The sequence below is a fragment of the Poecilia mexicana genome, unplaced genomic scaffold (genome assembly GCF_051168715.1).
Source record: "Poecilia mexicana isolate PSO_F unplaced genomic scaffold, ASM5116871v1 scaffold_20, whole genome shotgun sequence".
NCBI lineage: Eukaryota > Metazoa > Chordata > Actinopteri > Cyprinodontiformes > Poeciliidae > Poecilia > Poecilia mexicana.
The window spans coordinates 15,872,903-15,898,464 of NW_028263389.1; the positions used below are offsets into that span (position 1 = coordinate 15,872,903).

The 25,562-nt window shown below is 40.1% G+C and overlaps 1 protein-coding gene across 1 annotated transcript in view; it reads left to right on the top strand.

Annotated features, from left to right (window-relative positions):
- The window catches only part of pou6f2 (POU class 6 homeobox 2), a 97,390-nt gene that overhangs the window by 46,319 nt on the left and 25,509 nt on the right, over positions 1-25,562 (top strand). The window contains exon 7 of the mRNA XM_014984101.2: positions 11,424-11,740. Within this exon, the coding sequence (XP_014839587.2) occupies positions 11,424-11,740 (317 nt within the window). The remainder of the gene's footprint in view (positions 1-11,423; positions 11,741-25,562) is intronic.

Consider the following 25,562-nt stretch of genomic DNA (forward strand, 5'->3'; position numbering starts at 1 on the left):
GGACAGCACAGAGGCCCTCATCCTGGCTGCACAGGAACAGGCCCTAAACACCAGAGCAATAGAAGCTCAGATCTACCACACCAGACAAGACCCAAGGTGTAGGTTGTGCAAGGAGGCCTCTGAGACAGTCCAGCACATAACAGCAGGATGCAAGATGCTGGCAGGGAAAGCGTACATGGAACGACATAACCAAGTGGCGGGCATAGTGTACAGGAACATCTGTGCAGAATATGGACTGGAAGCCCCGAGATCAAAGTGGGGAACACCCCCAAAGGTGGTGGAGAATGACCGAGCTAAGATCCTGTGGGACTTCCAGATCCAGACAGACAAGATGGTAATGGCGAACCAACCGGACATTGTGGTGGTGGATAAAGAACAGAGGAAAGCCGTTGTGGTGGATGTAGCAATACCAAGTGACCACAACATCAGGAAAAAGGAGCATGAGAAACTGGAGAAATACCAGGGCCTCAGAGAGGAACTGGAGAAGGCCTGGAAGGTGAAGACCACAGTGGTGCCTGTGGTCATCGGGGCCCTCGGGGCAGTCACCCCCAAACTGGAGCAGTGGCTAAAACAGATCCCAGGAACAACATCAGACATCTCAGTCCAGAAATGTGCAGTTCTAGGCACAGCCAAGATACTGCGCAGAACCCTCAAGCTCCCAGGCCTCTGGTAGAGGACCTGAGCTCAGAGTCTGAAAGAGACCACCCACGGAGGGTGAGAAGGGAATTATTATATATATTTGCTTATAATGATGATTTTAAAATTAACTTGTTGGAAGTCAGTATCTGTATTTTGTATTATGTAATTAATACATGTCCACTAGCATTTTTATTATTCTCATTTTTAAAATACCAGTATTAAACATTATAATGTAAACCAACATAATGTCAATATGGATCCATAATGGAGTTAATAATACAAGCAAATCCATGTTGCTTTACACTCTAATCAATACTTTCTACACAGCCCATATGTTTTAATTTTGCTCAATACCTGGTGCGCCTGGTGTTTCCTTTTCCCACTCTCGCTGTACAACATTTATGGATTTTCATAGAATTTATTCTTCTGTGTTTGAAAGACAAAAGAACCAAAGAAACGCAAAGAACAAACGCTGCAGTGAAGCTGTGGGAGTCTGGGAGGCAGCGTGGATCATACAGAGGTCACTTTTAAACACAGCTCTCCAGTTCCCTGTTTGTGAAACCAAAGAGTCTGCGGTGACATTTGTCAGCAGATGGTATGGAACCAAACCCCTCTCCTGTGGGGACGCCTTAGCTGCCGCTAAAAGCAGTCTGTGGTTACTAATTGCTGACCAGAGCCTAATTACCTTAATTAATGGCCGAGGTTTCTAGGGGGCAGGTTTGCGGGGGCTTTTATCAGTATCAGTGCAGCTTAAAAGGTCCCACAGGAGGCCTGAGGAGCGTGTACGTCCCGTGGGTGCTATTTCTGGACTAACTGCAGACACATCACAGATGGATCCTGTGGCATCAGTACAGGAGAAGGATCTGTTACTTACAGATCAGAAGAAATCCTTACTAAGAAGGAGGAGGGGGGAAAAACCTTTTCTTCTCCCTTCTCCCATCCACAAGGCCGCTTGCTGAATTACTCCAGTGTAATTCGCAGTGATAAAGTAGACTTAGCACCTTTCTCCACAGACCGTGGGGGGTTTTGTTCAGTGAGCTCTCACTGTGAAATTATCCCCGGTGCTTTCATTTGCCAGCTGCAGTGAAATGGTTAAAAGACACAGACCATCCGGTATGAAAATAGGACTGATTCAACAAAATCCCACCAAAAAAAAAAGAAGAAAAAAATCCCTCTCTCCACCTCGCTCTATTTTTCCCTCCACCTCCCCCCACCCCGTCAGGCACCTTGTCCGCATCCGAAGAAGGGCTTGTAAGTTTCGGGGCGCATACATTTCTTTTGATGATATATTGTCCCGGTGCGGAATTTCATTTACTGCCGCTGCCCCTTGCTGAACCTGTTGCTAGTCAGTGAGCACGATAAGCGTATAAGTAGCACGCCGCTTCATTCATCATACATCGTTCTGGGCTCTCAAATATCTCATATGCGATTCAGGAAGAAACTACTAAACCGGCACAAAAGGATCCCACCAGGATCAGCCGAGGGTCCATTAGACACTGTGTACAAAACACAGCGGGCACGCTGTTCACACACACGTTCTCTTTGTTGCATCTGCAGAAATTATCCTTCATTTCACGGCGAACACGTTGTTTATGTAGCAGTGGGGGATTGCGTATCTGAAGTGCAGTGCTCATGTAGTACATAATTCCATTCACATCACATTTGAATGCATGCATTCTGAAATCTGTTTTTCTTTCCCCCCTCAGTCATAGTGGCTCGCTCTGTGTTGTATTAAACAGCATTAATAATCACAAGAGGCTCAGTGTCACTCAGAAGTCTCCACATCACTAAGGCAGACAGTGTTGTGCTGCCGGGCATGTTGTGCTGTGTGAAAGTGCTTACACGCTCCCTCAGACAACCAAAGGGAATAATTAAAGACAGAAGATGGAGGCAGAAGAATGGAAAGCAAATCCCATTGTTTGGGGTTATTTCATCCCACTGAATTTCTTTTTCTCACATTTCTTCCCAAATGCACTGTGAGAGTGTGTGTGCGTGCGTGTGTGTGTGTGGTACATTATCAAAAGCATATGTAAGCGGAGCAGCACAGAACAAAAGGCCTGTGATGTCCCTCTCATACCCACATTGTCTTTTGATTATTCTACAATCATTTTATATATCTGCGCAAGAAGGGAAGGAAGGGAAGCCTTAATAACCCCATAATACTGAACACTGTAGCTGCTCAAAAACCACATGCAAGATGTGTTTTAGACCATTTGAAGACAAGCTTGCTTTGTGCACTTTCACAACCCCATTTTTTTATCTAATGGTGTAATTCTTCAACTCTTCAATATCCAAGTTGCTACAAAAATAATCCACAATGAAATTCAAATTTGAGCTGAACCAGACTATTAGGGCAACTCTACGCCACTCCATTTCTAGCACAGTAAATGTAGCCGCTCAATCTCTCTCAGCTTTTACTGTCAGTCAGAGAGCACTCAGTCATCTCCGTGCATCAGGCTCGCAATATTGATTTTTCCACCCACTGAAACAGCCGCATGAACATAAATTTTGCATGAGGCTTTTACTCGCGGCCTCCGCTTTGGTCTGACGACACATGATGGGACCATGAACACACTGTAATAGCCCGGTCTGTCCCGCCAGGCAGACAAGCCGTTTTAAAGAAGAAAAAAAAAACAAAAAAAAACAGGGGAGTCCAACACCTTCTGGAGTCTGAAGGACAAAAAGCCAAAAGACCCCTCACTGAGTTTCTCAAAATTACAGACTGGTGATTTTGAAGTGTGCTTGGGATGTGAGAAACTAAAAGACAACTAAAGAAAATGGAAATTTGTTCTGTTCTTTTGTTGATTTAGAATGATAAAGTGCTTTTATCCTGTTTGTATCCCAAAAGTTTAGAGGAGATATCTGATTTGTACAAAAACAGATTGCAGCTTCAGTCATCCATCCATTGTTGACATGCATTTACTTTTGCAAGGTCACAGGGTTGATTGGTACTCACCTAGACAGGTCATCAGACTTTCATTGCAACATAAAGATGACCATTAGATGAAGCATTATTAATCAAAATTTACATCTGACTATAATTACAAGATATATTAACTAGACTTATGACCCTATGAGTCACAAAAATTAAACATTATAACATGAAAGGGGGAAAACAGGAGTTTAAAAAAGAAATTAAAAGCAGGGAATGCACCAATAAACATTTGCTAATTTCTGTTTGACTTTGAACCTTCTGTAGTTTCGAGTCTTTTATTAAGATTTTCCTATAACTTAAAATGAAATTAAGAAAATAATAAATTATGGGAGTCTTTAATTCTTATCCGGACAGTTTAAAAAAGCAGAAACATGTTTTACACATTCTTCCTGGAGCAAAATTCTTAAGGAAAACCAATCTCCAGTTTGCTTGGGACCCCCAGGAACTTTGTCAGGAAGCCCCAGGAGCTTATGGGCCACACTTTGGAAATCAATAACAGAGCGTAAGCAACACCAAAAGGGCAACATCATCAAGTGCACAGAGATTTTCTTGTATGTGTAACAACTCCGTGGAGAGGATTTGATTCTTTGAAATGCTTCCCCTCGGAGTTGAATTCGACAACACTGCTTGATATTGCCCTGCATCCTGCATCACATTGTGAAAGCATTAGCTCTGAATCCCTACCAGTGAGCGGTTTACTCCTTACAGATATATAGATAGGTAGGTTTCTTACTCTGATTTTACTTTTTATAGTCATTGCTATTAATTGACATTAACTAATATTTTAAAAACTATTCTTTTATCTAAAAGTGTTTATGTGATGTCGGGGATACTCCAATCAGAATTTCTTGTCCCTTATAACAATCAGTCATATAATTTCCTGCATTTGTTCATTCAATATTACATTGCTGTTAATAAAATCAGTGGCATGTATATACTTGAAAAGTCAGTAGCTTTAAAGCACAGTAAATTACCACAGTAGACCCACTACTATCATAAATCACATTGGTAATAAATCAGTTTTACACTTACTCAACAATTACATTCAGGATGCTGCAGTAGTCTTTTTTGTTTTTTTGTTTTTTTTCCAACAGTGACTTTATTCCAGTTGGAGATTTTGCAGGACAGTCTTATTATTCTGCACCAGCATGCTCAACTGAGCTTTTCTGATATAGGAGAGAGCATCACTTAAAATGTGCATAGATTTATAATTTGTCCCTAAGGATATCTGTGATTCAACTCATACAGCTACAGTCTTAAATCCCTGAAGATTATGTTGATATGCCAAGAATTTTTCTGTTGATCATTTTCATAGGTGCTAGCCTATCGTTAGCATGTTTTGATTTCTCATTTGTAATTTGGCTCATTTTATTGTTATTTGCAGCTTACCATGTTGCTGTATTCGTCATTTTGTTCACAAAAGAAACTGAGCATCAACTAAAGGAAGGTTTTTTGAAAATTCTTGATAATGTTGGAGGTCACTGAGGTACTTGTTCTTGAAGTGCTTCATGCAAACAGGAGGATTTTCCCCACTGATGCGGCTTCTTTTCCAAGAAAAATACAATTTAATCAGGCACTTGGAAGAAGCTCCAATGCTGATGGACCATGTAATGAATTGTGTGGGTAAATGCACGCAACAACCAAACATGATCTAGGACAAAAAAAAACAACAACAAAAAAAATACGCTGTGCAAACTAAAAATGGTGGATTATCAGAATTGGTTAACCTTATTTAGCTGTTCAACAGCAAACACTATGACCTCAAAAAATGTAATAGGGAATAGAGAAAACTATGAACTGAATATAAAGATGTTTAGACAACAGCGGGAGACTATATTCAACTTTTATACACTCTAGAGACTCAGAGTACACAATAAAATGTATTTAAGGACTAAAAAAAGTGGATTTTGCGTGATCGGGCCCTTATAAAGGCAGGGAAAGCAATTGAATAAAACATTTTGTTGTCCCAACTGGGAAATTTTCCTCCCTCAGTGAGTGAGCACATAACTTGGCCATAAACATTGCAGCAATTAGATTTTTTAGATCAACAAAGTAAAATGCCTGGCCTATAATATTGCTTGCAAGTCGTGGACATGAAAACGGAGTGTAGATTTTATTTTGGTCTTGAGAATTAAGTTTGCATCGTTTAAAAATGCTTTGATTTGTCAAGACACCATTACTTAATACATTTATTTCTGGTCTGATTACAGTAAAATGTTTGTGAATCTTAAAAAGGACAAAGACTATTTTTAATATTAAAGATGGTAGACCTCTGTACTAAAAGCTAACATTGAACAAAAAAAACATGAGTGCAGAAGCATTTTTTTCTCTCTCTCTCTCATTAGTGTGCCACTGCTCTGGTCTAGTCTGCAGAGTAAAAAATGACCTTCCTTTGACCAACTTCATAATTACCAGATCTCATAGAGTCTAAATCTCCTTATCTCCAGTGGAGTAATTATCAGTGTGACTCACTGAAAAGGCAATTGAGACACAGCTTTATGGACTCCTCAGCAGAACGTGAGGTAGAGCAGTAATGGGGAACTTGTTTGTCCTCGCTTACCTTTCTCATTAGAGAATGACAGGCATGTTTAGATCTGAGCAATTCCTAAAAATACAGGATGGGTCACTCAATGCAATCCCAATAACTCCTCACACTTGACCGCAACCTCTTAATGTGCATGGCTCTTATTTTTTTATTGCTCTTGGTTCTTCCAGTCAAACAAGGCACTTTAAAAACATTTTTCCACTCCTGTTTAAATTAATATTCATGCTGAGTTGCTCTCAATAACATAGCCTTTATGTGAAGTAAACATTCATGCATATGTGTACCATAACAATCTAGAAACTTTATTCGTTCCCATGAACCTAATATATTCGCTCCAAGGTCTGTAAGCTGTGCTTTCATTTTTGAAGCCCAGATAGCTTGAATTCCTTCAACATGAGAGGACTGTTTATGTGTTTTCTGACTCTTCATCATAGAACATGGAATGTTTGCTATTTGACGAAATAAAAGTCAGTCAAAGTCTTTTTGTGCAGATGTAATTAATATGACATTGCAGTTACTCTTCATGCTGCAGTGGTCGGGATCTTCCAAGGACTACACGATGATAACCAAGCAGACCTTTCTCTTTAGAAAGACTATATATTAAACTGTTTGCTGCTTGTATATTTCAACTTCAACAAATGACCAGAAAAGCGCTTTAGGATGATTAGCATTTCTAAATGGATCATAAATGTGACCTTTAATACTTTTCTTTAATATGATCTGACAGGGTCTTGTCAAATATTCACACACTACAACCGGTTAACTGTTCACTACTGATTATCTTAAAAATAGTTTCTGCTTCAGAACTTTCTATTGGTGGCTGTTTCACAGTTTTAATGAGTTGGAGCCACATTGTTGATGGGTTGAGAAAATTCTCCAGTGAGCAGAGATTCCTTACCAAACAATTTCAAGAAATTGTTATTCTGTTTGTGAACAGAATGTGAAAGTGAAGCATTATCAGTGCTACCTTGCGAGTGTAAACTGTAAGTTGGGGCTGTGGCCAGCAGCTTATTTGGATTTAAAGTGGCAAGAAGCCCTAAAAGAACTTGCTCTGAACGAAACTCAAAATATGCCGAACAGGCCAGACTAAAATCTTATTATTTTGTTAAAAACATATAATGAACATGCTTTGTACGCCAATAAACCTATCTTAACCTGTTCAAGGAATCATAAGAGGTCGCCTTTAATTATTGTGTTTAAGTGCAAAGTTGAAGAACACTCAGTTTACTTGGATGTCATTTTAAAAGTAGTTGCATATTCAAAGATCCTGAATTCAAGCCCACTTACCATTAAGCTATAACTAATAGAGGATAGTTGTGAGCAGAGATGTAATGCACTGTAAGGGGAACAAAGAGCCGTGTGTGAATGAACCCCAGAGACTAAAGCGCTGTACCAGGATGGTTGGCAGGGATACTGACATAGTGCTTGTAATGAGAGACCCCCCCTCTCCACCATCTCACTTCTCAACCACACAGAAAACAAAAATAGCATTTTGTCTGACGAACGAGCCAGCTTTGACCTAGCCTTAGCACCCCTGACAATCAGTCTCTTTCGTCCTACAGCACTTCAGAACCCGGGGCCAGGACAGTCAAAGATAACAGTTGATTTCTTCTGTGGCACTACAGAAAAAAAATAAATAAAAGAGGGATGGCTGATGGTTGTTCAAAGCAGCAAGGTTGGAGGCCTTACGCTTCTGTCTCAGCTGATTGTTGTTAAATATTTAAATGGGGCACAAAAAGCCATAGTTCAGGTTGTATCTGATCACGAAGCAGAGCGATCTCACCCTCTCCTCATTACAAGCATTAAATATGGCAAGTAGTGACAACAGCGAAAGAGAATCCCTTGCTCCTCCACCACCTCAGGCATGGTGACTAAGTGGGAGCGCCACTCGCGGTGCAGCACACGACTTCTGGTGAATATGAAACGCAACAAAGAGGCAGTGGGAGATATAATGAGCACTATAGGAACACAGCACCTTCTTGGCCTCTCTCCATTATAAGCGCAGCTCCAACTCTCATCCTCAGCTCTGTGTCTGCTGGAGGAAGAAGCACAAACAATTAACTGAGACAAGCCGTTTGGATTATGTGCTCAAGCAGAGCAATCAGACGGACGCGGTTAAAAGAATGAGCTTCAGAATGCCAGTTGGCCAGTTAGGAAGGAGCGGAGGGTCAGTGGTCCTGACAGTCTTAACAAGATGACAGAATTTATAAAGCACTGCTGTTAAAGAATATAGTTACCTGCAGTGTAGCCCTGATAATAAGGCCACATGGGGCTTCTTCCATATTCCCTCTGTATTTGTTTTCTTTTGCTTCATATTCTTTTGTTGTGCCTCTTGTTCCTCAGCGTAATGGTTGGTGCCGCAGGAAATTCTTCAATCGTCTTTGATCTTCGTCTGGTTTCAATAATTTTCTGACAGAGATCTCATTTTGCCCCCCTTTTGTTTTTCTCCATCTTTGTTCTCTTTCGCTCTGTCTTTAAATGGGGGTCTCAACATTTTGTCGTTGCAAAGTTGCAAAGGAAGAGAGCGGGTCCTGTCAGGGGCTCGGCACTCGCAAGACAACTCGCCCCAACATTTCAAGCGAGAATTGGACTCTTGCTGTTCGCACGGTTGATATATAATTCATGGTGGGGGTGTGAGAGAGGTGTCAATGTGTCAGGAGGTAGAAGAAATATAAAAGTGCGCTGTTTACTGGCCGAGAGATGCCAGCTTCCTTCGGCTGAGCTTCTGCAGAGTGTGGAGAGATCTGATCTTCATCAAATGTTCATCCACGCCTGTCCTGGAGTAGAAGTGACCCCACTAATCAAAGACATGTCTGCTCTGATGTTTTATTCATTTTTTATGAGACAAGCTTACTTAAATTATTTAAGTGCATTGATTCTGTATGTATGCAATCTTGACTATGCACTGTCAAGGCTGCATTTATCAATAGATGTTAAGAAGCGCTCTTCAGAGCTATTGTTTCTTCCTCCATCTTTATTTTAAACTGCGAGACCTAGTTCTGATTGTTCGCCGTGTTTTTATGAATCTTTGTTTGAAGGAACGTTTTGTTCAACATAAAGGCTCTACTTTTCATTCAGTCAAGGTTTCTACACTGAGGTTTTGCAGGTAAAGAAAGATAAACTCCACTAATAGAAGTCACAACATATTTTTATTGATTAGTTAGACAAGGTCATAAATTGTTCTATTTTGTTATTTCGGTTTCATTGTTTTACTGGGATAGTTTGAATCCTTTCAATCTTGTAGTTTCTATGAAAACTGAACCTCATCTTTTTATACTCATAGTAGATACCGTTCTACTTTTTTGCTTAAATATCCATTAATCTGAGTAATAGTTATAGCAGAGGAGATCCAAGGTTTGTTGGAACATTTCTGGTGAATTGAATGTAATTACAGAAATTTCAGTGATAATATTGAAAAATATCATATAACAGAGGTAATATTTGCTCTCATCCAAGCTTTTATTTTCCAAAAATCTTCATTCAATCAATTGTTCAATCCGTCATGCAGGGTCAATCTTTTGAACAGAGACTTTCAAAAACGGTGTGAAGGTCATCACAAACACGGTGTGATGTGTTTGTGATGGTTATAGTTTCAGAGCTAAAACCTTCAGTAGACCGGTGTTTGCTTGCTTATTTTAATATCAACTTTATTAATGCGATGCATAAAGATATTGGTATCATTCCCAATGAAAGAGGAAAGAAAAAATGGCCTTACCACTTTTCTGTTGAGCTTAAGAAAATCGCAATCAATATTTTTGCATATTTTAGTAGTAGTGTTGCAATCTTATATTTTTTTTCCCAATTTTAAATGCTGCTCTCTACAGTTTCCTTATGATTTTAGAAATCCAGAGAATGGAGAAGAAAATGCTCTAATTTTTTTTGTATGCCAGGTGTTGAGTATGTCATTACAAACACACTTGTGTTTCATTTTGGCTAAAATTAAACATTAATGAATGTTTGTGCAGGAAAATACACAGCTGTGATATTTTCTTTTTCTACATTTCAGTGTCCCCACCACACTTCCTGAGCGTTAGCATCTCAACCATAAAACATTTACATCAGGTGTCGGCATCAAGGGTAATGAAAAGTCTGTTCAAGAGGCCAAAAATGTAATTGGCATATGGACTTTGTATTCAGGAAATATAATCTACTGCCAAATATTGGCTTCACGCAATCTTATGCACAAGTTGCTACTGCTGTGAAAACTGAGATTTGAGACATTGTACAGCTCTGCTTTTGTCTTGTATGCATATTTATATTTCTAACCTGATAAATATTTTAAAATATTTCACAGCTGTTCAAAACTCTTCTTATGTTTGTATAGTCATTACATTCAGTAAAAGGCATATTAGATGGTGTGCATGCAATGAGAGAATCTTAATAGTCATTTGACTTGACTTGGTAAATACCTGAATATCTCTCCCTTGACTTGGTAGTTACATTGGAGAAGCTGTAATAAATTTGAAAATTAGCTTTACAGGTTCAGGATCATCTCACCTTTTATATTCCAAGAACTTTCAGGTTCTCTGCCATTTTCTGGATTCTTCTGGATTCTTTGAGCTGAGCTGTTTGGGCACAGCCAAGGTTTTTCAGCTTCCCAAGATGCATTTACTTTAGAATATTTTAGATATGTTAGACAAAAAAGAAATCAATTACTAGGTGAACATTGTGCACAAAATGTGTAGTTTAGTTCCACAGAAAAACCTGTGAATATATGGAGATTCACTGTTTTTGCTCCAGAACTCAACACAAGGGTTAACCTTTTTTTCGGAAACCACTTCAAAACGTAAAGCACTGAAGTGAGTAAGTTAGTTTTTTACTGGAATGCTATTATTGGATCCAATTAGTTAATGGGTTTATTTCTGAACTCTCTGTGAAAAGATGGATGTCTCTTTCTTATGAGGTTTTAAGCCATTAAACCAAAGATTGTGTCATTCTCCATATAACAATGATGACTTTTGGCTCCAGAGAGAGCAGTTATATCAGTCAGGCTGAAGGGCTTTGTCCTCCAACTTGCTAAATTAAATTCACTCTCTCTCTCTCATGCAGGCTAAAAACCCTGGAGGACCTTGTTGTGGCTCCATGCAATTTACATGTGTCTCTCACTGTTCACCTTTGGTCACCCACACCTCCACATCTTTCTGAGGTGTCGGAATATTCCTCAAATAATGAGGTCTTCCTTTTTATGTGCTAAAACACTTGTTTTCAGGTTGTCAGTGTATAAGCTTATTTGAGTTTGTTGTGCTGCACGCGTGAAAGTTGAGATCTGACGCACAAATCAACCCATTGTCTTTTCATCAACAGCTACCTCATCACTGAACTCCCAGCTCCAGCACCTGCAGCAGCTCCAGCAGATGCAGCAGCACCACCAGCAGCAGCAGCAGCAACAACAACAGCAGCAGCAGCACCACCATCACCAACAGACCCACTCCCACACCCAGAACCAGCTGCCAACCCAGCATCACATGACCCCACCCAGCCAGCAGCACACCTCTATACCATCTCCAGGTTCCACCTGCTCCTCCACCTCCGGACACCCGCAGCAGTCCCCGCCACACCGGCCCAACCAGTCGCCGGCTCGCAGCCTTCCCTCCCCCGTCACTCCGCCCATACCGCTGTCGGTGAGTCCCCATCCACTCATAGCTTTATAACAAGAATCTTTATGAAATTCGCCACAATATGAGCAAATCAGCTGTTTGTTTGCATTTCTAAACTTTAGATGTGAATTATGTTGTGAAATCGTTTACATAAACTGATGAAACAACGCTGCATGTTAGTTTTATGGCAGAATCAGTGCCACAAACAGAAAGCCACATTCAACTTTTAACAGCATTGTTTCATTATTTAAATGCAACTTGACTGCTGTTATCAAAGCTACAAAGAACCCTGGTACTTGCTTTGATGTTAAGAACAAAACCAGGTATGTTTCAAATTTCCTACAAAATTTAGAATTTATGTTTTACATTTTCTAGCTATTAATAATTACAGAAAAAAACTCTTTCTCCAAAAACATAAATATCTGAATTTCTACAAAGAAAATGTTCAAACAAATTGAGGGTTTTTCAGTAACATTGCAGTCACTGAAGAAACCTTATCTGAGTGTTTTTACATTTGCCACAACACCAGGGAGCAGTGCTGACTCAAAATACATGACTAGTTTTAAAAAGGATTGCAGTTTTGTGTATATGATTTCCAAAGATGCATTATAGACCTGGCACAATAATTTAATATGTTAATAGTCTAATTGAAACCCTAACAATCCAGGGGGTTTTCACAATTTCATCAATTTCTATAATGCTTACAATTAAAAGGACTGTGTTGGTTCCCTGTCTGTCTCATCCTGCTCCGCTTCCCAAATACTTGTCCATGCTGCACAGAAAGCAGCTGAAATGCTAATCATTCACCTGTGTAATGTTCAAAGCAAAGTGCTATGTCAGTGAAACAGGAGAGCAACTTATTCAGCAAGTTTTGTAAAAACACGATCGATTAAATAGGCAATGACAAGTAAATGGTACTGGTTGAATTATCATCAAGTCCTATCAAAACAGAGAGGAAACATGCTAAAGTTAGCCTAACAAGTCTCTCTAGGATTTCACGATTGTTTTTGTGATTATTATTTTTTATTTTTTTGCATTTAAAATCATTTATTTTGCAAAGCTACTTTAGGAATATTTAAATATATATTTTTCCTCATTAAACTCCTTCCAAAATCTACATATAGAAAAAAGATGATGAAAAAATAACAGACAGATTGGACATGCAAACATTTTTATTCTTTAAATAACTTATAAAGCTTGATTTTGATACTCACCATATCAATAATGGACCGTAACTTGACATCCAGTAAAACTGAGGCAGTGAGAAATACAACACTAAACCCAAGATTTTTGACCAGTTTTGCATAAAATTTGCAATACACTCAGATTTATGTGTTAGCTTTAATTAAAGGAAGAATCTGTTGTTTTTGTGTGAATTTCCATAATCACAGAATTGCAAAAACGGAAGAAACTGCCTAGTGTGAAGCACAGCAAAATATTGTCATTAGTAATAAGACAAGAGTTTTTACTGTATGTGCCAAGTTACACCAAGTTGAAACAAAAAGCTACCCTATAAAAACTCCTGTCACTGTGAAGAAAACATATTGGTTAAGTGTACTACGTGATTTTATAACACTTTACATCTTCTGAGTGTTAAATTAGCTTTAGTGTTGTATCAGATTTTGGTATTGACAGATGTCTACTTTTAAGTGACTCAGATCAGTTTCAGGGAACACAATCCTGATCAGGGTATCCCCATTAGACTAAAGGAAAATATGGACACAGTGACATGAGACATCGCTTTCTATTAGTGACAATTAACCACTAACATGTTGGTTGTAGTGGGTAAGTCGGGATAAACTTGAAGTAACCATTTTATGTGAGTTATGTTATTGAATAACAAGAATTAAGGAAAGCATTACTGTTTTATTACATAGCTTTTTTTGTGATTCATGCAAGCTTTTTAGAATTTCTCCAGTAAATATCGGATGATAAATATATTCAGAATGTGGATTTTAGACACATTAATTAAATATTTAGAAATGTGTGTTTTTATTTATCTGTGATAACTGATAACTGTGCAGCTAGTAGCCTGACTTTTTCCTTAGAGCTGCTGCAGATTGGCAGCAGTAAATTAAATATTTCTGTATGAAATAATTTTATAAAGACAGGTGATTTTTATTCAAAGGAAACTTTTCTCTAAAACTGAAGTGAACATCTGAATAGCATCATTGTCATTGTTTCAATTTTGTCAAGTAATAAACACAACTCTTCACTCCCCACTAGTTATTTATCAAGTGCCTGTTAAAGTGGAGAGTGGTAGCTTCTCCAAGTGTTTATATGGATCTAGTAGACAATGCATTTTGTTGATCCACTTCAGGATATTGAACTTCACAATCAAAGATCCACATATTCATGTTGCTGTTCCTCACGTAATCAATCCTTAGGCCTAATCCGCCCTGTAATTTTTGCTGCTCTTCCTCCTCAGCCTTCTTTTTAGTCACTTTGTCTGTCCATCCATCTCTGCCCTGCTGTGCGTCTGCCTGTCACTGTGTGACCATAATAACCTATTTTATATCCCTGTGGTTTCATTTCTGGTGGAAACTGGCCAGGGTCGCCTTTCCGTCCCCGGTCACATTCATCAGCGTCAGACCCTTATTGGGTTGTGGTGCGAGCTTCTTTATGGCTGGGATGAGTTGGGCTATTTGTTTCCCCTTGCAGCCCTCTCCGGCCCTGTCACGGCCTGGTGAGACTCAGCAGGAAAAACAGCCTCTGGATTTAATGGGCTCCAAAGGCTAGCCGCTACATCGCGCTAAACGCACCATCCAGTCTGAGTGACCAAAATAACAGATTAGCGCATTCAAACTGCGATGGAACAAGCAGAAAGCCATAAAAAGCAGATGGTCCACCAGCTGCGTCTGAGTTTTTTGATGTGCTTGGAATCCACCTGAGGAAGTTTTGCCTGACATGCTTTGCTTTTTAGAGATGGTTTTCTTTTAAAAGCAACATGGTGGGTGATTATGATGACTGAGGACAGACCTCCCTTTAGGGGGTGAAGAGGCCACATCAGGTGTCATTAAGATATTGCCTCATCAAATAGGATTATGGGGTGTGTTTGTGTGTGGGAGAGGCAGAATTGTCATAAAAGGCTTAGTTTCTCAGGGTCATTGCTGCGATTGCCAAAGAGAGTGTCACCCAGCGAGAGGCTCGCTGAAGGACAGGCCGCGGCCTCAGGACACTTTCAAAGCAGTGAAATTTAACCTGCAGCCCCACCTCCTGACAACATTTAGGTCAATGATTGGAAACTCAGAGTAGAGGCTTAGTCCTACATAGGGAGGCTACTGACGACTTCTTGATGTTGATTAAATTATCGACTAATTCATTGATCTAAGCTATTAATTTTAATCCAAAAAGTATAAAAAAAAATTTCACTGATTTTATTTGAAGTTGTAGATTTTAGTATTTATTGTGAATCCCAAAATAAACAGTGATAAAAGTCTTGGATAATTAAGTGTGAAATTAAAAAAACAAATCTTACCAAGTATTTTCATCTATTTTCTAGTGCAAATATATTGAAATAAGACAAAACTAGCTTGTGACTTTTCAGCAAGTCGTTAGAGCTTGGTTTAAATAAATAATTCATTTGATTAACAAAAGTGCTAGTTCCACTTGCAGATTATTTTACTCACAACAAGCCAGTCCCACAGCATAATGCTGCCACCCCCAAACTTCACACTAGGTGTGGTATTCACAAGATTCCATCCTAAAAGTAAAGTTGGTCATTATGGCAAAATATATTTATTATTTTAGTTTTATCAGACCAAAAGACATGTCTCCAGGCTTCTTCCTCTCCGAGTTTCCTTTCAGCCCATGTTGGTACAGGACTAATCTCACTGTGAATAATGAGTCTCTTTCAGCAGCTTCATAAAGTCTTTTCCTTCTGATCTTGGTTTGATTTTTCACATTTCTCATCAAAACACGTCCATCTCTCGAACACTATACCATGAACACTTTGAGTAGATGAATGTGGCACCTTCAGGCATCTAGAAATTGAACCAGACCTGTGGAGGGTGGCAGTTCTCACCTGTAGTAGCCACCAAAGAGATGACTTCTTCAACTTTCAACACTGCAAAAACACAAACTCTTTCATGGCATTTCTTGTCTAGTTTTTAGTGCAAATGTCTTAGTACACTTCAAATAAGACAAGTCTAACTTTTTTATCAGAACATAGGAGCTTGTTTTAAGTCAGTTTCTTAATAATAATAAAAAGCTGAAAGGTTACTGGTGAGTTTTTGTCTTATTTTCAGTGTACTAAGATATCTGCACTGGAAACTAGACCAAAAATACTTGGTTAGATTTTGTGTTTTTGCAGTGTAAACACACAGTCATCCCTATTTGCCTTTTCAGGAAAAAGTTGCCACTATGCATTAAGAAGCTAAATACAATGTGTTTGACTCCAAAATATAGCCCCATTTAATGACGACATGGGAGATGTACAAAAAACATTAACGCCACTCACGAACATATTAATTTAAACTGATACCCACACATTATTATGCTCTAGTAATAACCTTTGCCTTTTAACTGCAGCTGCAGTTCTAAGCAGCTACCAGTTTTTGGTTATGGTTTAAAATGTTAAAAATAAACCCAGCGGAGGAGGGCATTTTCACGGTTTTCATTCTTCACCCAGAGGACTTGGCCTGTGCGCTAAAGTGCAGTCGTAATTACCATAATACAATGATAACACCCCTATTTCCTGCTGTTATTATCCAGACAAGTAGGATCACTCAGCCATTTAACTATTTGCTGCAAACATAATGCCAAGCTGCTTAGAGACAAACATTCATTATGTTCCAATTAATGTCTCATTGTAGCTCGTTTCTCAGGGGAGGTGTGTGATGCTCTTTGTAAACTCGCACAGAGGAAATCCGAAGCACTCATTACGTCCCTTGAGCTTTTTCTGTTTTTTAATTTGTGTGACAAAACTCATTACCTTCCTCATTAATATGCTTGTTAGAATACAAATCCTGCCACAACAGATCATGTCACCATTAGTCAATAAGGTCTGGCCTTAGATTACTGCAGCTAATTATCTTAAATGGAGGAAGGATTTAACTTTCTACGCCGCCCCCGTCTCACTCTCTCTCCCTAACGTGTAAGGTGATGTTGGATGCAGTCTGTGGCTGCCTGAAGTAGCCACCAAAGTGATGACAAATAGACATGAAAGGAGGCGCGGAGGGGGGGATTATGAAATTTGCTTAAGTGCGTTAATGGGCTGATTGCAGGAGCGCGCTGGATTTCGCTGGAAGTTGATTGATTGGAGCTGCGGGTTTTCTCCACGCCCGGAGAGCTCAGGGATTTGACGGGGTAAAGGCGCACCAAGTCTGTTACACCGGAATTGATCTTAATTAGATCTGAAAGACCTGCCACAGCAGAATGGTCGCGGCGATTAAAATGAAAAACAGGAGAAATTACTGATCAAATTAATCATAATGTCGGGCTACAGCTGTAGGTCTGGTGTAATTTGCCACTCCAGTGGGTTACATCAGCCCAGGCAGGAAAAGGGGAGGCAGTACATACTGATCCGTGGCAATGGGAAGCTTAGGCCAGCCTATCAAATCTCTTATTCCAGCGAGTGTGCCCAGGCCCTCCTGACCCTGCTACGCCATCCTGTGGAGCCCCAGAATCCCTCTCTAATCTAATTAGTTTATTTTTTCATCACATTACATTATGTGCTCTTCCACTCAGAACTCTTAGGTTGTCTGGAAAAGTCTGGAATTTGCTTTTATCGTTTTCCAGGCATGGATAAGTGTGGAAAAAGTAAAGTTACATTTGCAAAAATCCTTGATTTTTTGTTGAATGATTTTGTTTCTTCCATTTTCTAATAGATAAAATCATCTGATGATGCTTTTTTAATAATTAATTAATAATCTTTTAATTATTTTTCATCCAGCCAAATCTGTATGAAAATTGTTCATGCAGATTTTCTTCTGAATACCAGTGAAGGCAGCCTGGTTTGAAAATCATGGGTTCAGTTTCTTAATGTACAAGTCTTGGGAGTTAAAGATCTTAAAATAGAGCTGATGTAAGTTGGTCCAGATGCTGCAGCAGTCACCCCATACCACCCTGAAAACATGAAGCCAATTGCAGCATTGGGTTTTTCATTATTTAGTTAGAGAACTTACAGATTATAAAGCTCATGTGCTTTTCAGGAAGGCTCAAAGTTTATCATCAAGCCCAAATGTCCAGGATTTTCTTTAAAAAGAATGCAGGAAAAAATAGACATTTCAGTCAGAAATGATGTGGAGATGTGTAATGAAAAATGTGGAGGAACCCTGAGCTGTGCTGTTCTTGTCATAGTTGTCTTGTCACCAGCATGTTGTGTGTTCACTAATAGCCTCTGACCTCGGTCCAGTGTCTGCCTGGCTGGTTTTCTGGGGGCCAGGCGGAGGTGGAGGCGTCCTGTCTTCCTCGTCTGTCAGACTCCTGCCGTCTGTCCCTCTCCTCCTCACAGTTGTCTCCTTGATCGCTGTCAGAGCGCCACACCAGGCCTGTCCACTCTCAATCCGCACACTCATAGGGGTAATTACAGCCTAGGGGCCTGCCTCCTATCCCCGTGCTCCACAATTTACCACCAAAGTGTCCACAGACATCTCTCTTCTTCCCCACTGCACCCCGACATCACAGTACCGCGGGGCCTCAACCCACAAGTGCTGCAATTACCTGAGTCTCTCCTCCATCCTTTTCTTTCTCCCAGCCCTCTTCCCGCTCCCCCCTCCCTCTCTGTCCTCTCCTTCCCGTGGCTCCCTCACTATTCCCCGGCAATCAGCCTTCATTAGAAGCCTCTGGTGAAAAGCCATCGTCACCAAGGTCAGCTGCTGCCAACTACAACAGCCTTTCAGAGGCCTGGCAGTGTGCACTCTCTATCTTTTCCTCACCTCTTTGCCATCTTCCTGCCCCGCCCTCAACCCCTCTTTCCCCTTGTTCCCTCCTCAAATCTCAGATCCATCTCTGCTACTTTTGTTTCCTGCTGCTTACCGTTAATATATCCCGTCTCCAATTTGCTCCAAATGTCTTTTTTTATGGGTGGTGGGTGTTTCTTCCATTGTAATAGCACGTGCGGTAAATGAGCCCCACGCGTCGATTCATTGATTTTCCAGCTCAACGCAGTGTTCATGTAGTTTAGCGAAACGGCCGCTGATTGTTCTGCTGGATATTAAATTGAAATTAAAATGATATGCTCAAATGTGGACGCTGCGGCTCACACTGCGGCATGTCAGCGGAAATGGAGTCACTTAAGCTGCTTGGGCGGGAGGAGTCCTGTCCGTCTGGTGTGAAACATCTGTAGTTGTAAAAAATAAAAAACGCAGGGCGTTGGCGCCCTGAACAGGTCACCAGTCCATCACACGGTTAGCATTTATACTTTAGAAAAAATTGTAGTTTGGAAAAGTTTATTTTGTTATCAAAGCATGAAGGAGTCCTAAAATGAAAAAGTAAATAAAAATTGTTTAAATTTTGGGGGGGGGGAGATGAATTTGATTTGTTAGGACTTGGAAAAGCTGAAGCAGAAATAAAGACATCCAAACATGCTAAGTATTATCCAGATTAACACCTGTTTTAAATCCAGACATTTCTCATAAATTTTGAATATATATGGATATATATGTATGCATGTATATCTGAGTAAAAGCAGCTGCGTTTTGCTGTGGCTGTGTGGTGTAGAGCATGAACAGGACCCCTCAGCTCAACTCTTATTAATGCACAGCAGATCTGGCTCTTAAGAAGGCAGAAAATTGCCTTACATAACAAGCGCTGCACAATTTAGAAATACAAATGTGCACTGTTGACTGAAGCAGAAAATAAGACTGTTGCCCATCAACAGCACCGCATTTCATATGAATAATTATAAAGCATGGGAGCTAGATGAGGAAAACAACCTGACCATGACAGCTCTACTACTTTTATTTACTTCAAATGAGGGATTAGGCAGGGAGAAAATCTACAGACTTAAGAAGCAACGATGAACCTTGAATTTCTAAATAAGAAGAAACTTAAATTTATCATATTTCATCGTTGTGGCAACTCTGAAGGCACTTTCACTTTTAAAATGGCTCCTACTTTGCACCTTCCACTTACTTTGTGGCTTTTCTGGGTTTGTTGGGCTTTCAGTCATCACACAGTTGATACTTCCTTCACTTTCTGAGGTCTGCGATTCTTACAGACCTGGCTCCATTACTCTGGAAATGGGCAGAGGGCTTCCAGCTCCGACACCCAGCAGAAAGGCAAAGCTCCCCCGATCAGCCCACATGCACACCGGGGGCAACTCGCATTAGACGCCCACATGGGAGCCCTCAGATGAAGCACCGAGCCAGGGCTCACCTAACAGTGGATAAGGAATAGGGTTTCTTTAATTATGAGGCAGGGCTGTGACATTGAGTTCCCCCCTTTCTCCTCCAGCAGCCTTTCAGACACCATCTAAGTGCTCCGCTCCGCTGAGGAGGCCAGTCCCCCCGCGGGGCGCGATTCCACTGCCTGTAATTTCTGATGCCCATTAGTGACCGCAAACAGAGCACCGGGCTCACACAAGGAATACAGCCGCGCTGCACCGCCACGCTGTAAAAAGACCCTTTTAATGCAATGTTGTTACATTATGCCCTCCTCGTAGACCAAGTCAAAAGTCCCATTTGTGGTCTCTGGAGGATATTATCAGAATTTCTTCTTCGTTGTGTCTTAGCTGGGCTAAACTGAGGTTGGATTTGGTATATATTCCTGCAATCTACAGAGGGCTATTTGATTTAAGAACTCGACCAAAGCTGTTTTATTTTGTTCACAGCATTTTCCTATTTCTGTCTTGTTAATATCTGATTATTGATTTTATTTCCCTCATTCCCTGTATGAAATACGGGGTCAAGAGACTCAAATAGAATATAGGATGAATGTTTTCTTAAACTGCATGCCTCAAATTGGGAAGTAATAAAATGCAGAGTTATCTTTATCTTGAGCTTTCAATGATTTATTTGCATCATTTGTTTTTCTTGGTGGATTGACAATAATATTGACTAGAACTGGGCACACACGTTTGAACTTATTGTGCTTTTTCTGTAATCCACACAATGTCAAAATTAAAGACATGATAATCATGTTAGAATATTGAAAAGTTCATCCATCTCAGTAACTGAATTGAAAAAGTGAAACAAATTAATTAAATAATTACACACAGACTGATGTTTTGAAGCCGTAATGTTAATTATGATGATTTTCTGCTGATAGTTAAAAACAGGTCCAGTTTAAAAACATCTTGCTGCTGATTTCAATGCACCAGTTTCACTCAGACACTATAATACTGCCACCACCATGCTTGAGCTCTGCTTGAGCTCTGCACAAAATTGTGCAGAGCTCTAATTAGTGCTGCACAATTTTGGAATACCTAACTGCAATATTTTTCTTACCTTGCAATGTTAAAACAATTACTTGAATAGTACCTCAAGTTATGCTGCTCTCCTAACATTTTATTGACATTTAACCTGCACTTCTTCTACCTTGTTTTGTGAATGCTACGAGTATAAATTTTATCTGTGTTTGAAAGTTGTTAGGTGCTTCATGATATTAAAAAGTCCTACGATTATATTAGTAAATATTGCGATGGCAACGTCACTATGTGTCTTATGTTCTTTCTTTTTCATTGGTGTCCAGTATGAAAATCTGCTGTTTTGAGATTCTGTCTACGTGGCTAAATACTACATTATCATGAAAATGCAAGTTCATAACACGTAAAATATATTCGCCAACAATCATTGCAGTCCAAACACTCCTTTGTGATGTTTTGATGACGGTATATTTGCGATACATTATGCAGACTTGATGTTTGAAATTGTCACTTTGACTCCTTTGGTTATTGTGGCCAGAAGGCGTTTGGTTTGTTTTTGTGGGAAGCTACAGACTTACGAAAAGAATCCTTTCTGTTAAATTTAAGTTTTGCCAAATACCCAGCCAGAATTAAAACCAGAAGTTTGTTAAAAAGAGCGTGCTTGAGGTACAACTAAGGAACGTTTAACTCAATGAAAGTGGGAATGTGTGCACATACTTTTTCAAAATCTCTGAAGCTGTTTTAAAATTGTTCCACTTCGGGGGGAAAAAAAGTTAACATACATCACTAAAAGACAAAAATAGTACGACTTTCATTACCATGAGGTGTGTGTGTGAAAACTTTTCACTGTACATGGCATTATGCTGATTTAGCTTGAGGTGTATTTTTGGAGATAAAGAGAGAGACAGTGAAGCAGAGAACCACAGGAGGAGGGAAGAGAGTGTGGTGGATTTATCGATCAAGGGTGACCACATCTTAGCCACAGAGCCCCTCTCTCGTGATTAATCTTCGAGCTTAGAGTCGGCCAATGACACATGACAGGCCTCCTCCTCAAACTCCACCATTTCTCTTCATTACTGGCTATATTTTTGGACACCACAGAGGGGAGTAATCATTTACCTTTATTGTGTTTATAAAGCTGCGGCATGGATGACCCTTCCTATATTGAATTGAGGACATCAAAAGATCACTGGACATTGATTAGAAGGATATTAAAGTCATTCAAATGCTATATTTATATGTCAAACAGCAGCAGAGTGAGAAGGGACGCCATTTCCACCCAAATCAAAAGAAATGGAATGTAATCAGCCTGGTTGAAAGAAGACATACTGGGCACAAAGGCTGAAAAATGTTAATACACCTCATATTTTAACCACAGTGTGATCTCAAGACTCATTTTCTCACTGTGACTATAAACATAGCCTTGTAGCTACTTTATAATCATAGCCGGAGCAGTAGTAAATTTACTGCTACAGTGGTTCCTGCCATGATTTCCAACCCAGCGCCAATGTAGTACAGAAATAACTGCACCAGATATGTCACTTCATGAGGCTGAAATGGTCAGCACTTTCCTGTGGATACTTAATCACCAAGTAGTTTCAGATTTAATACATCTGGAAACAGCTAAACATTATAGATCATTCCCCAGTAGGAGAATAGTGTGGTATGTTTCATATTTTTACCTGCAATGTTCCCTAACCATAGGAAATGTGCTGCAGGATGTGATTGATGACAAAGGACTCACTCTGAACCAGTGTTCCTTTACAATTATCAACAAATGGGCCGGAGCTGATTTTATGTAATGATTAAAGCTCCGGTTAATTTCGCATGAAGGTAATGAGTGGGGAGATTGACGACCACTGTCCTGCACTCCATCATCCCTTTATAGTTAGTTTAAACGTTTTCACGACTCCTCTCCTCCTTCATTTGCATTTTACCTCATTAGACACGGCCATTTCTGAGACTGACCGCCACGGCCATTTCCTGGAGTTAATGCATTTTATTTGATTAGCCAAACCTCCCTCTGTTAACTAGCTGTCATTCTGGAGTTTTCATATGACATCACTCCAATAACACCCGACATGCCAGCTCAGCCCCCTCCACTTCCACACCACATCCCTCTCCGCTGCCTTAAGCAATTACAACCTCCAACTGTCGCCCGACGCAGCGTTATTGTATTCTGCCGGGTGTTATCTGCCCCAGTTGTTCCATCTGTCTTTCACTTCTCTGTGTTTTTCCTCCAGAATGGCTCTTTTTGGGTTTTATTTTCTCACAGCGGCCGGAGCTGAGGCCCACCGGTGAGCAATAGTCAGAGCTCGCGGGGTTCGGAGTGCACAACTTCAGTGTGAAGCCCCGCCAACCAGGGGACCAGAGGTGTTTTGGAGGGCCTAATGGCATTTTGATGTTCATAAGCACAGCGGACGTGAGGAGAGGAAGGCGGTTAGGGGTGTGTGTGTGTGTGTGTGTGTGTGTGCTGGGTGGAGTGGAGGGGATCGGGGGGTTTAGAGAAGGAGAGTCAGTAGAGGACTGTCAGCAGAGGACTAGCAGAGTTCTGACAGACAGAGAACGTGTTTTCTCATGTCACAGCTGATTACATTCACTCTGGAGTGGGAAAGAGCAGGGAGGAGACAGGGATGGTGGGCCGGGATGGGTTTGGGAAAGCTTCCATGTTGTTCCAGATGAAGGACATTCCTCCTAAGGAGCAACAAGAGTGGTACTGCCTGTTAATTTGATGTGTTGGGTCTAGTTTGACACAGTTTTAATGATTAAAGTCTATACATTTTACATTCCTCGGAAACCAAAGATGTCCAGTTCCATCCAAAAACATGCTGGTTTGCATTGCCAAAGTTTACATGTGTATATAAGAGCAGGACTGCTCTTATATTTTCATATAAATATGGCAAGTTTTTTTTCTTGCCTTATTGTTCAATAACTATTGATGTCAGGAGCAGAGGCAATCACGCTGAGTGAACTGTCAGACAGGGTCTTGCAGATTATATCTAGATACATCTTTATTATTTTAAAAGAAAATTGTAACAGAATTTAAAGTTTAGCGCTTTTAATAGTGATTACTGCAGTTAATGTGGCTAGCATTATAAGAAATACTCTTGTGACTGTTAGCAGGATTTCCTAAATCCTGAAGAATTTCCAAACCTAGCATGTTTCACAATCGATTTTAATTAAAAATCAGTTGTGGAACTGATCTTCTAATCAATATTGGTTGATCGATACAACTTAGTTGCACTCAAAGTTGTACTCTCTAGTACAAGTCTCTGTAGAGCCTTCTCGTTATCTGCTGGAAATCTTGTTCTCTCACATATCTTGAATATATCGGGATACATAGAAAAACCTGAAATCTAGCTTTCTTTCAGTTAACTTATTTCATCTCTGTGCTTCCACTAACCACATTTTAAACACCTCACTGTAACTGAAACAATTTTTTCTTCCCTCAGGAATCACTTCCACACTGAAGCATGTTTCTGTTGGTGCAGCCACTAGTTATTATTAAGGTATATTGACTAATCCGACAATCAGATTTATGAGTCTTTGACCCACCGATCAAACTAAAATTAACCTCATTTAAGTTTCTAGCCAATTTTTCAGTCCAGCCTCTATTTCTTTACACAAAAGGACAAAATGTCATCGATGTATTCTGCAATTGTCTGTGATCTTAACAGGAATTGTCCAGAGAGGTCTGAACAGCCAAAAATCCTCTTCACGGCCTTTTCACAGTGAATGAAAAGAAACACAATCGTTAACATGCAGGCTCCACAAACTGGAAGATCGCTGTTTATCTCCTCCAACACATGCAATCAGAACAAATACAAGCCCAACTCTGTCATTTTGTGCCTCCTGCCGAGGCGTTGAGAGGAGTCACCGTGGTGGAAAATCACCTGTTTAGGTGTTGAGCACAGCCTTGCCTCTCCTTATTCCTGGCTCTCCTCCTAACCGCCGTCCATATTACGCTGCGCCAGAGATGAAGCAACGAATCCTGCTCTCTTTTCACCAAGATTTACCAGAATAACAGAGCACCTGGAAGGGCTATCATTGAATGAAACGTGATGATAATATTTCAAATCAATCTGAAGGCTTTTCCAACAACCTATCACTCATGTAATGACACAGAGAAAAGCAGATTTTCAGGGGGACTCTGGCTGTGCTCGCCTGAGCAGATCACATTATCAGTGTGTTGATATGTGGCCTCTGTTTAACTCTGCCTAACTGAGCGTGTTGGCTTTCCTTCCTCTGTCACAACATTTACAGTCCAGTGTTCTCACCAACATAGCTCCTTTAGTCGCTAACCAGCAGTTTTAATTTATGTTTAGAAAAGAGGAGAAAATACTGAGTTTCATGTGATCACTCCTTGGAAAGCTTCTCAGCATGTTGCTCTGTAGGAAAAGGATATTTATCTGTTTCAGTCAATTCAGAATTTAAATGAGGAGATGCTGTCATGATTACAGTGTAGGAGTTCAATGCTTTACCATAATCAATACCACGTATATTCTAAAAATCAGGTAACTTTAAAGTGCATTAAAATAA